The sequence below is a fragment of the Phoenix dactylifera genome, unplaced genomic scaffold (assembly GCF_009389715.1).
Source record: "Phoenix dactylifera cultivar Barhee BC4 unplaced genomic scaffold, palm_55x_up_171113_PBpolish2nd_filt_p 000701F, whole genome shotgun sequence".
In the NCBI taxonomy this organism is placed as follows: Eukaryota; Viridiplantae; Streptophyta; class Magnoliopsida; order Arecales; family Arecaceae; genus Phoenix; species Phoenix dactylifera.
Window position 1 is genome coordinate 80,177 of NW_024068083.1, and position 12,942 is coordinate 93,118.

At 42.3% G+C, this 12,942-nt stretch overlaps 2 protein-coding genes across 3 annotated transcripts in view; both read left to right on the top strand.

Moving 5' to 3' along the window:
• Positions 1–12,942, top strand: part of LOC103719383 (tripeptidyl-peptidase 2) — an 88,637-nt gene that overhangs the window by 19,371 nt on the left and 56,324 nt on the right. For both annotated transcript variants that reach the window (XM_039120067.1, XM_039120068.1), the window contains exons 10-15: positions 2,367–2,450; positions 2,572–2,759; positions 4,908–5,082; positions 5,172–5,293; positions 5,426–5,505; positions 5,900–5,958. In XM_039120067.1, the coding sequence (XP_038975995.1) occupies positions 2,367–2,450; positions 2,572–2,759; positions 4,908–5,082; positions 5,172–5,293; positions 5,426–5,505; positions 5,900–5,958 (708 nt within the window). The remainder of the gene's footprint in view (positions 1–2,366; positions 2,451–2,571; positions 2,760–4,907; positions 5,083–5,171; positions 5,294–5,425; positions 5,506–5,899; positions 5,959–12,942) is intronic.
• Positions 9,098–11,066, top strand: LOC120106946. Its single transcript, XM_039120069.1, has 3 exons — positions 9,098–9,481; positions 9,557–9,687; positions 9,766–11,066. Exons 1-3 carry the CDS (start codon positions 9,169–9,171, stop codon positions 9,892–9,894), a joined length of 573 nt encoding a protein of 190 aa, XP_038975997.1. The 5' UTR covers positions 9,098–9,168; the 3' UTR covers positions 9,895–11,066.

Consider the following 12,942-nt stretch of genomic DNA (forward strand, 5'->3'; position numbering starts at 1 on the left):
ATCAACATTTTTGAGATCTTGAATTAGATGCAGGGCTCTTGTTTTGCACATAAGGGGCTGCGTTGTTTTTCAAGTGTTTAAATTGGGAATCTTCCTACAGCTCAGCTAAGATTAGTTTGATTTGACATCTTTTAAGAATTGAAGTAGTTTGTTTCGATCAAGGTCCGCCGGATCGACGTATCGGTGCGGTACCAGTGCCGAACCGACCAACAGAGCAGATGCGCGCATGCGCGAATGCGAAAAAAAACTACACACATCCGCCCGCATCTGCAAAAAAAAAACAACGCGTCCGCGCGTGTCCGCGTGCGGACGCGTTAAATGCTATAGTGGCATTAAATGGCCCACGAGGGCTGCTAGCCCACGTGGGTGCGCTGCCCCAAGAGGGGAACTGCGCGTGTGTGCGGGGAATCACGTGCGGGCGTGATTCTCTACTGGGGAACCGGCCGCGGCCGCGGTTCCCTGTGTGGGGAATCGCACGCAGGCGTGTTATGCTCAAGCGTGCGAGCGCGTGCGCGCGCGGGTGTGTTATGGTCGTGTGTCCACTCTTGGGCGTGCTGCCCTGCGCGCGAGCGCGCGAGAAAGCTGCATTTGGGCCGGTGCAAATCAGCCCGATTCGCACCTGTACACAGCGGAAAATGGCCGGTTCCGGCCCCTACAAGGCCCGAACCGTTTTGCACAGGCGAACCGTACCGATTGGGGCTGGTATCGGTACGGTATGCGGTGAACCGACCGGTTCGAGTTGGTTCAACAGACTTTGGTTCCGATATATTTTGTGAATTTATCTCAAAAGAAACATGCTGGGTTTGTCAACTAGTGCTGTGATTTTGGAAGCCAAAAACAATTTACACTACTGCAAATATTAGTTTGAAATTTTTAAGTGACCAAGGATTATTTCTTAAAGAGAACATATCAACGCTTTCGTTACAAAGCAAAGTTTTAAAACAATCATCAGCCTGTAATGATTACAAGTTGATATGGCAGATATCGCATTATGGTCCTGTATCGACATGCAGTTTGGCTGGCATGGCTGACAGTGACACTGTATCAAACTATCAATATAGGTCGGTATGGGGTCCGGATGGGCCGGTAGTGGCAATATGTACAGGTTCCATACTGCAATACCTTAATCCTTGTTAGGAAGCTTGGTTACCATATAAAGACTCGACCAAAATCACCTTTGAAGTGAGTAATCAAGTAAATTTCCCTTTGCAGCCTTTCCCTACCATGTACAGTTCTAAAAATCTTGCTCCGCACAGAGGTTTTTGTGTGCATCTGTACTTGTATTGATAGTAAGAGCTATTCCTGTGCTTAGTGGCTTGCACTTCCATTAATAGGTGATCTATGATAAACTAGTTTTCTTGGCAGCATTCTTGGCATGTATTGAACCAAAATATTGAATGTTGTGGCAATGCCAAGTGCAAAAGTGAGATGCAGTTGGATAGTCCATATCTTTTGATAGTTGACTTGGTTAACATCTTCATGTGGGAAATGAGCTTTGTAATTAGTGAAAGTGAAACTGTGAAACAATGGAAATGCCTTGCGGTGTCAAGCTGCAGCTTCATTGCTAATAATGCCATTTATGAGGATAAAGAATATATCTTTAGTATGAGACGTTGATTTGGTTTTTAATTATCCCTATTTGTGACTTCTTTTCTTCCTAATTTATGCTTCTTTGTCTTCCCTTTCTGATTCTTTTTTTTTTAAAATTTCTGACATTGGATTTACAGATCTGAATCCCATAAAGGTTGAAGCCAAATTTAGAGATCTATAGAGGTTGTTTGCTGATTTTAATTGCTCGGTTGAGAGAAAATGTTTCAACTCAATGCAAATTTTTGCTCTTCTGTGAAAGCAACATGCTATGTAACTTTGTTAGTGATTATGTGGTCAGAATCAATTCTGCTATGAGGGTGCCATCTAGTGTAGTTGGTACAGTCATTGGGAATTGGTACAAACGTCCTGGGCTCGAGTCCTGCCCTCTTTTAATTTCTACCGGGTTTCCTTTAATCCTAGTTTTAATATAAAAAAAATTTAGTTCTGCTATATTTTGCTACTAAGGGGCTCTCATGGTGAAATGAATCTTTTGGTATGTGCAGTTTATAATAAGTTCCTGCTGAATTTTCCATTATCCTCCATGGCATAGATCCAAAGATGTAATTAGATATAGTTTTGCCTCTTGGATCACATTCATTCCAGAGAATCTATCTTAGTTTCTTTCTTTTTTTGCAATAAATTGACTGGGATGATATACAATTTTGATGAGTGCTACTTACAACCACTATAATTAGTTCCTTTCAAATGTTTCTATGTTATTATGTGCTTGTTAAAATCTTATCTTTTGTGGAAACTATCTTATTTGATACTTGCAGCACAAATGTGATCTAATCAACATGAGTTATGGCGAGCCTACATTGCTGCCTGATTATGGATGTTTTGTTGACCTTGTTAATGAGGTATTTTTCTTTCCTAATATGCAACCTTTACTTTGTTGATGATTTTTCACAAGTTTTTTAGTCTTTTATGTTTTAAATTTTGTGAAAGCTGTTCTGCTTATATGATCAATTGTAACAACAGGTTGTAGGCAAGCACCGTCTGATTTTTATTAGCAGTGCTGGAAACAATGGACCAGCATTAAGTACTGTGGGCGCACCTGGTGGTACTACTTCAAGCATAATAGGTGTTGGTGCCTATGTCTCCCCTGCCATGGCTGCCGGAGCTCATTGTGTGGTTGAGGCTCCGTCTGATGGGATGGAATATACATGGTAAACTCAAGTTTGACAATGTTTTTTGTTGCTATTAGAAAAATGTCATTCATTGTATCTGAGGGGATGGAATATACATGGTTAACTCAAGTTGACAATGTTTTTTGTTGCCATTAGAAAAATGTCATTCATTATATCTGTGAATCTCACTTCGGAATTTATCATGGTTATACACTTATACTATTTCTAGATTTTACATATTTGACAGTTATTCATTGCTATCAAGTTTTATGGGTATATTTACTTTTACCATTTCTTTTTATCATACCTTCATTTGAAATTTGTTGGAACTCATATTCCAAAATTTTCACTTTAGGATATTCATCTAATAAAGTCAAGCTGCATTAAATTTTATTTATAAGTGCATGTTACATGGCACCAACTTCCATATTTATCATTGTTTGTAAATTATAGTTCATCCATTTGTTGATTCTTTTTAATTTACATGCATTGTTTTCTACAAGGTCTGCTGTGCCGGAATTGGGGTCCGAATCGGTTGTCCGGTGGCATGGGTCGGTACGCCACCGTACCAGCACAGTAAAGGAGATAGGGGAGAGGGTAAACATAAGAGAGGAAAAGAGAGAGAAAGAGAAGGGGGAGAGAGGGAGGGAGAGAGAACGAGGTCGTCGGAGGGCCGGTGGAGGATGACGGCCCTTGCTGAGGAGGCAGAGGAGGGCTTCGTGGCAAGGTCCCCTGTTTCGTTCGAAATAGGGGTCCGACCCCTTTTTTTATTTCGCAACTTTTAAGTGAAGTCGGCAAAAGGGCCGTGGAGCCCTCCTCCGCCTCCTCCGTGCGGCTCGCTGGCCTCCGCCGGCCGGCCTCCATCTCACTCTCTTCCTTCCTCTTCCTCTCCCTCCCTCCCCTGCTTGCTTTTCTTTTCCTCTCTTTCCTTCTTCTTCTCTCCCTCCGTCGACGGATTTTGTTTCCGTTGCCGGAACTGTCCCGGTTTGCCGTCGATATGGCTCGGTATGCCCCGAACCGCCTGGTTCGGGACAGTTCCGCCGACTATGGTTTTCTCTTTGGGTTGATCTTTCAGAAAATTTATATTAAATTGTAATACTTCTCATAACCTATTTCCTTAATATGTATATTGAAAATATAGTTTGTGCCATTGGTGGACCTTGGTATGTGCTTCTTGTACCAAGTATTAGCTCACTACCAGTATGGTATGATATGGCTGGTATAGGGCAATATCCATTGGTACGGCAAACCTTGGATCAAACAGCTTATTCTGCAATTTTCACTTTAAATCTTCTGTCACTTTCAAGTGTGCAATCAAATATATTCGTTCTGCAATTTTTGCTTTTTAGTTCAGTAGTGCTGTTATTCTGCTGTATTGATCAATCAGATTTTTTATGTTCTTACTTGACCTACATCCTTCAACCAACTTTCCATCATGCATTTTAGGAACATAATAGATCTGATTGAATAATACAGCAGAATACACCACTCCTGAACTAAAAAAGCAAAAACTGCAGAATGAATATTTTCAATTGCGCCAACTGCCATATGCATCATTGTTTGCAAACGATAGTTTGTCAATTTGTTGATTCTGTTCTATTTACATGCACTGTTTTTTCTGTTTAGATTGATCCTTCAGAAAATAAAGTTGAAATGTTTACTTCTCAAAACCTATTTCCTTAATATTTGTCTTGAAAATATAGTTTGTCCATTTGTGAACCTTGGTATGCGCTTCTTGTCCCAAGTATTAGTTCGGTACTTGTATGGTATGGTGTGCCCAGTATAGGGCAGTATGCATTGTTATGCTAAACCTTGAATTGAAGGGCTTATTCTGCAATTTTGCACTTTAAATCTTCTGTCACATTCAAGTGCACAACTGAAACTATTCGTTCTGCAATTATCACTTTTTAGTTCACTAGCGGTATTATTCTGCTGTATTGATCAATCAGATTTATTATGTTCTTAAAATGCATGTTGAAAAGTTGGTCGAAACATGTAGGCTAAGTAAGATAAGTAAATCTAATTACCTATCAATGTTGTTTAGAGATTTTTTTATGGAATCTTCTATTCTTGGTTTCTCAAAGACATGCAAACAACTGCACTGGCTATCTTATTTCTTATTTTCTTTTGGCTTTTGCTTGTTCTAACCTATAAATAACATTGTAATTTCTACTTGAAATTTTGCAGGTCTAGCCGAGGCCCAACGGTTGATGGGGATCTTGGTGTCTGTATAAGTGCTCCTGGTGGAGCAGTGGCTCCTGTACCGACATGGACCCTGCAGCGACGCATGCTTATGAATGGGACTTCTATGGCATCTCCTTCTGCATGTGGGGGAGTTGCTCTACTTATTAGTGCTATGAAGGTGTGTCTCAGTTGTTTTGGCAATGAGATCTAGTTATTTCTGTGATTAGTGTTTAAAAAAAAGGTATGTGCATTAATCTCATCTTACAGGCTGAAGGAATTCCTGTAAGTCCATACACTGTCCGTAAGGCATTGGAGAACACAACAACCTGTATAGGTGATACACCTGAAGACAAACTAACTACGGGCCAGGGGCTTTTGCAAGTTGATAGGTTGGTTTAGCTATCTCTGCCCTGGTTCCTTCTTCCAGTACATGGCTGTGGCCTGTGAGTTCGAACCTAGTATGATTTATCCAGAGTTCCTGTAATTCTTAAGAGTCACTGCTGGTATTGATTGCATGTCAGGGCACACGAATATGTTCAGAAGTCGAGGAATTTCCCATCTGTTTGCTATGGAATCACAATTAATCAGGCTGGGAAATCAAGTGAGTTCTCTGCTTATTTCTTGTACCAAGCTTTTTTTTTTGAAGTTTTTAATGTCATACTGAATGATAGTAATAGAATCTATTCTTTTTATATTTTTGTTTTAAAAACATAGAATAAAAGCTACATATTCAGTTCCACAAATTTATTATCTTGTGAACATGAAATGGATATTGTTTGAGATAAGAGAGTCAAAAACTTGCACTTTAATGGATTGGACTATACTCAGAATTTTGTGTTTATGGCAAATAGAGATCCTGTCTTTTTAGTCCTTTATGCCATATTTCTCTAGCATTGAATAAGGACATACAACAGTAATTTTAATATTTCCATTTATTATATCCAAACAAGAAAATCTATTACTGTTTTTCTTATCACGTCCTATATGGGTTGCAGCTCCTACATTGCGTGGGATCTATCTAAGGGGGGCTAATGCTTGTCAACAAATCAGTGAGGTGAGACAATGTTCTCTGTTTTATATTGTTTTTGTTTGTAGTTCAGCAAAAAGTTATATGCAGAAAAAATACTTAGATATGAGAAAACCTTACAATAGGATTTTGGTAAATTAAATTCCATAACTCCCTAAGAAATGCCCTAGCCATGACATTGGTTGCTTCCTATCTTTGTCCAGCCTTGCCAACAAGTTGGCAAGTGAATTAGCTTATGAGGCACATAAGAGGTAATGATCTTGAATACTTGCCAGTAATCTGCAAACATCCTATAATATGAACTTCAAATCTTCAAGCCATATCGCATACACTTGAAATTATCTCGCTGGGGAAGGGGCACCAATCCTCAAAACTATTTTCTTTAGCCCACCTTAATTCATCTCTGATTACAAGTAACTTGACAACATGGATACTTCCCTACTTCTTTGTTGCACCAATCAGCTCATGTCAAAAGTGGCCTTCTTATGTCATCTCTAATACGCAAAGTGATACCTGATCCTTCAACTTTTTCTCTTTTAGATCTATCTGAATCTATGTTAATTCTTAAAGCTAGATGACTTGGGTCGCTTCAGATCCACTTGTTTAGAATGCAGTCTATATTGGAAGACCTTCTGTTTGAATTAATTTAGAGTTGTTCCTTTGCTTAAATCAACAGTTTGTAGCAAGTTTTATCGTATCATTACTTTTGGCCTAGAAAAATAACTTTCATGGGACTCATTGGTGATATCAGGGTCTGCTGAACCGACCTGTACCGGTCGGTTCAGCCCGAACCGGACCGGTACCGACGGGAACCGGTCCGGTTCCAGTGTGTAAATCGGTTCCGACCCAATATGGGTCGGAACCGATGGTTTCGAGCACCATACCGGTGCGAACCGAGGCGGTTCGCACCGGTACATGCTCGAACCGGTGCGAACCGCTCGGTTCGCACCGGTACATGATCGAACCGGTGCGAACCGAGCCGGTTCGCACCGGTTCGGTGCTGGCAATGAGGTGCCAGCGCTGTGGCACTATGATAGTGCCACAGCGCTGGTTCAAAGTGCCTCTGGCAGAGGCACTTTGAAAGTGCCACTGTGTGGCACTTTCAGGCACTTTGAAAGTGCCACACTGTGGCACTTTCAAAGTGCCGTTTTGTGCGGCACTTTGAGCTTTCAAAGTGCCGTTTTATGCGGCACTTTGAAAGCGGGAGGTTTAAATTGTCGCTTTGTGCGGCAATGCGACCGAAAGTGCCGCTTTGTGCGGCACTTCGCGCGGCACTTCGAAAGTGCCGCGCTGTGGCTCACAGTGGCACTTTTCAAAGTGCCACAGTGACCCAACGGTTGGCTATAAAAGCCAACCGAATGCTGAAGGCTGAAGCCACAAGTGCATCAGCTTAAGTGAAGGAAAGGCAAAGAGAAAGGAGGAGGAAAAGAAGAGAAAGGAAAAGACAAAGGCATGAAAAAAAATTAGAAAGGTCGGAGAGCGTCGTTTTTCTTGAAGAAAAATCCAGCAAAAACAAAATAAGGTAAAATTCCCCTACATTGTTTTTTTAATATTTCATTTAAATTGCTTAAAAAAATTAAGTCAAAAATTGCCAAAAATTAGGAAATGATTCAATGATTCCATTTCGTTTTGAAATTTTTATATGTTGTTGATATATAATTTAATTTAATTGCCAAAAATTAGAAAATGATTTAATGATTCAATGACATTAACTATTTTTTTTACAGAATTTATATAATTTATAATTTAATTAATAAATTTAAAAATTAATTTTTAATTACAAAAAAATAAAAATTGAAAAAAATTAATGTGGTCGTAGGAATGGAGCCATCAAGGAGAGGGCAACCCCAAGAGCGTAATATTGGCTGGGAGCATGGGAAGATGCTCGGTGAACGTCACCAGTTTCAGTGCAATTATTGCCACAAGTGCTTCAAAGGAGGAGTAACCAGATTAAAGCAGCACTTAGCCGGTAATTCTCGTGAGATATCTGCATGCTCGGAGTGCCCACCGACCATTTGTCAGCTGATGAGGAAAAACCTCGCTGAGATCAAAGCAGCCAAGAAGAGGGCTGCCAAGCAGAAAGCGGAGGTGGAACGCCAAGCTGCAGAAGCACCTTCCTATCACTTGATGGAGTCACAGGAGGCCGAGGGTCCAGATGAGGAGGAGGCACAGATCCAGGCTGCCATGCGGGCGAGTCTGGATGATCGATGGCAGCAGGAGGAGGTGGCGAGGCATCGGGCTCGATTTGGGCCCTCGTTTTTTGAGTCGGGCGCCGGTTCTGGTGGAAGCAGACAAGATCCAGGGTTTCAAAGGACAACATCAGTCTGGGAGGGCGAGGGCAGAGGACGTAGCCGGATTGCATCTATCCTGGGTGGTTTTGGTAGCCGAAAGAAGTCTTCTGGAGGGATTCCACCAGGTGCGTCAATCCATGATGTAGATCCGCATGCCTTCCCCAGAAGAGATTCGAAGCAGCAAAGAGTAGACACAATGTGGAAGAAGGAGAAGAAGAAGGATATGTGGCGAGCTATTGGATCCTGGTTCCACTTCAGCCACATTCCAGCAAATGCTGCAGACAATACATACTACAAGTCTGCCATTTCTGCCATACAGACTGCCGGTCCCGGTGTTGATCCTCCAGGTCCGAGGGACATCTACGGTGAGCTTCTTGACAACAATAAGGAAGAGCTAGAGAATTGGATTGGTTCATATAAAAGCAAGTGGCCCACATATGGGCTCACTCTGATGTGTGATGGTTGGACCGGTCCGACAAAGCGGGCCATCATCAACTTTCTGACATACTGTGATACGAAGACCTTCTTCCACAAGTCAGTTGATGCTTCGGATAAGGTGCACAACGCCTCATACATCCTCAGACTTATGGAGGAGGTGATTGATCAGATTGGAGAGGAGAATATCGTGCAGGTCGTCACTGATAACGGACCGCAATATAAGTTGGCCGGGCAGGTCTTGATGGAGCGGCGACCACAAATTTTCTGGACCCCATGTGCTGCACATTGCATCGACCTCATCCTGATGGATATTGGAAAGATCCGTAGGGTGCAACATACGGTGGAGATAGCCCAACGCATCACCAGGTATATTTATAGCCATACTTGGGTTCTTTCATTAATGAGAAGGTATGCAGGGGGAGAAATTTTTAGACCAGGAGTCACACGGTTTGCTACGAATTACATTGCACTTGATAGCCTTATCGAGAAGAAAGGAGCCCTACGTCAGATGTTTGTTAGTCCCGAGTGGCAGGAAAGTAGATATGCCCAGGCCGGCACTGAAGGAAGCAGGATGGAAGACTTGGTAAGCAGGCAGTCATTCTGGCAGCGGGCCAATGCGATAGTCAAGGCTATCAAACCATTATATGAAGTGCTGCGGGCCGTGGATAGCGAGAGGTATCCCCAGATGGGCTTTTTGTATCATATGATGGAGAAGGCAAAGGCTCAGATCATGGAGGCAGATGTAGCCCATGCCCAGGAGTACATCGACATCATTGAGCGGCGGTGGGGAGCCCAAATGGGTAGGGAATTGCATCTAGCAGGTAAGCGATAATATTGATAATTATACTGATTGATATATTTGTATAGTTATACTAAGATGGTGTCATCTATGTCAGCATACTATCTGAATCCCCGGTTTCAGTACGAGAGTGGAATTGGTATGGATGATGAACTTCTTCATGCTCTGCGTAATGTTATTTATAAGATGGAGCCTGATCCAGAAGTCGCCGCGTTATGTATAGAAGAGGTAACTATGATTTAGTAACATATGTAAATATATCAGATCTTATATTATTGACATACTACAACAAGCTTTTTTCCACAGACCAAATTATTTAGAGAGGGTAGCGACAGCTTTGGACAGCGACCAGCTGTCGTGAGCAAGACAACTATGAATCCAGGTACAATACAAATCTGTAAGACATTTTTGCATCTGAATTATCTTCAACTATGAGGCCATCATATATATAAAATGTAATTATCTTCAATATTTTTGCAGCTGAATGGTGGATTCATTTTGGCGGATCCGCAAAAAATCTTAAGCGGATAGCTATCCGGATTCTCTCCCAAACGGTCTCCTCGACTGGCTGTGAGCGCAACTGGTCCACCTTCGGCCTCATCCACAGCAAACAAAGGAACCGTTTGACACAAAAGCGCCTCAACGACTTAGTTTATGTGCACTACAATCTACGGTTGAGGCTAAAATGCATTCAAGAGGAAGTGGAGCTCAAGTATGCAGATCCCATCTATAGAACTTTTACAGATGATGATGATAATCCTATGCTCGACTGGCTTGCGGCCCAGCAGCAGGAGCCCGAGCTTGATGAGCCGGGATCACCTCGACGACCAGCCAGTATCATAGCCATCGAGGCTATGGTCGATCCACAGCAATGGGCTGAGCGCAACATTCCACGCACTCCTACAGCTGATATGACGTGGCTAGAGAGGAGCCAGTCACCGCATGACTGGTCCGATGCTCCCGTTCAGAGAGATGATCCTCTCATGCGAGGACGAGGACGAGGACGCTCTACTACCCAGTCGACTCGACCAGGAGGGCGTCAATCCCAACAAACAAGAAAAGAAAAGGAAAGGGCCCCAATGGAGAGTGTCGAGGAGGAGACTTGGACCAGCAGCTATGAAGATTCTGGTGGTGATGGATCTACTAGCCATGGAGGAAGTGGAGGACAGTATGGTACTAGTTATGAGACACAGCCGGAGGGAGGTTTTCGATACACCGGTGAGTCTCAGTTTACACATGCTACACAAGATACGGACCACGGTAGGCCGTCTGATATAGGCCGGTCAGATACCATTGCATATCGAAGAAGAGCTCCTCGAGGTCGTTCAAGAGGCCAGGATGCAGCTGCAGATGACCTTCCATATGGAGTCGAATCATTGATGTATCAAGTTCCGAGTCTTCCTAGTATCCGCGGCCTCAGCCAGCCTATGGATATGGTGCATCAGAGTCATCTTCCGGTAGCTACTATCCTGCGGCCTGGAGGATCTTACGGATCGGATTTTAGTGCCGGCATATTCGGATGGGCCCCTTATCAAGACACCTCTCAGAGCCAGAGCTTCAGCGAGAGATCCGAGAGTTCTTATGATCCAACGCGCATTCCTCGAGGATTGAGCATACAAGACTACAATGCTGCTTGGTTAGAGGGATGGGTTGATCTGCCTCCATATTATGCTGATGATCCAGATATTGACGAGAAGCATCGCCATTCGACCCGATTTTAGATATTCGAGAGTGATTTAAACGTATGTAATTGATTGTATCTTAATTTGAAATTTTTTTATGTTCTTCATCTCATTATTTGAATCATTTGGAAGTAATAAGTTGCATCATCTAGTTTTAACCTTAAACCTAAACATAAAAACATCCAAAAAACTCAAAAAAAAAAAAAACGACGATGGGTCGCTAAATGTACCCTATCGGTACGGTATCGGTTCGGCTCGGTTCGGCAACGGTACTGTACCGATACCGGAGCCGACCGGTACGTCGGTACGATCGGTACCGCGAACCTTGGGTGATATGCTCAAAAATTACTTTAAATCTCTCTTGCGAGGCGACATCCGTAGCTCCTAACACCTCATACTTCTTGATCTCCTAAACTAATTTGCCTTTGGGCATCTGAAAATAAATGCTCCAAGTTTGGTCTTGGGTTGGGATAGTACTGGGAGATTGGGGTGCTTCTATGCCAATATGTAGGAAAGGCCAACATCCTAGTCCTAGATGCCACTTTGCCACTTTTTCCTTTTTTTTTAGTTTTTTTCATTTCTTAATTCTTACTTTGCCGCTTTTAATGGAATTTTACTTGTTTGAAGGTCCTTAATGAGGTTTTTGAGTCGACAATGGGGTTTGAATTCTTCCTCTATTTTCTAACTTCTTTCCAATCCACTCTCTCGGTCCTTCCTCTCTCTCTTTTTCTCAATTTTCCTCTCTCCTATGTTTGAACAACAGGGGACATGAGTGCCCTGATGGGTTTCTTTTTCTCCTTAAGCGGGATAGCCTGCCCCCTGCATTCAAGTAACGTGTTTATATAAGAGTTGAAGTCCTCAACTGGACATGAAAACTTGAATGATAAAACTAGTTTGACAATGATAACTAACAAAATCTTAGATATTGATTTTCACAATTAACATTAATGATGCTCTAATCTTAACATAATGCACGAGCACACTATTACCGTATAGCTTGTGCATTTGTCCCTAGCTTTCAGCCTATGCACCGCCCTTCTTATAGACTGAAGTAGCTGCTCACCTAAGGCAATTTGATGTACTTAGGGTTTAGTATGCTACGGAGAGAATATAAGAATGAAATTAATAGATAGCAGCAACCATTATTAAACTAAAGACAAGTGAAGATTAAGAATAACTTAAGATTCAAGTAGAATTTACCTGTTAGGTAAAAGTCCCTGCCCATTTGAGTGTCTTATCTGTCCTTAATACTCTGCAAGTGTAGTGGAGCTTTTTTTTGGCATATTGCTGTGTGATCTCCTCTTAGGTCACAGACATCTTGGTATACAAATTTGCCCATTTAAGGGTACATTTCATTATCAATTGTTCTTAGCACCATGTGTAGAGTTTCCATCGCCTTGACCACCTTAGTGTATCTATCATAGAAGTGTGAGCTCAAGATAACTGTCTCAATTCTACTTTGTTCTTGCTACCTGTTTTACTTGGAATGCATCCATTCATTCGAAGTAAACATCGGCTTAGACTATCTTCTCAAGGAGGCTATTCAAGGCTATATAATTAGTAGCAAACCAGGCCACGCTGGGCCTCATCAGCTCCCTGTGTACATGTGACCTCATAATGCTAGCACCTCCAGCCTCCAGGTTTGATTGTAGACATATTTGGATACTGCTTCCCCACTCTCCATAGTTGACTTCCCTTGATGGCAAGTCACAGATATCCTTCAGCATGAGGTCTTTGCAGTATTCTGCACATGGAGTCTATTGCAAATGTGGTTCCATCTAGTCTGTTGCCTTCTTATACT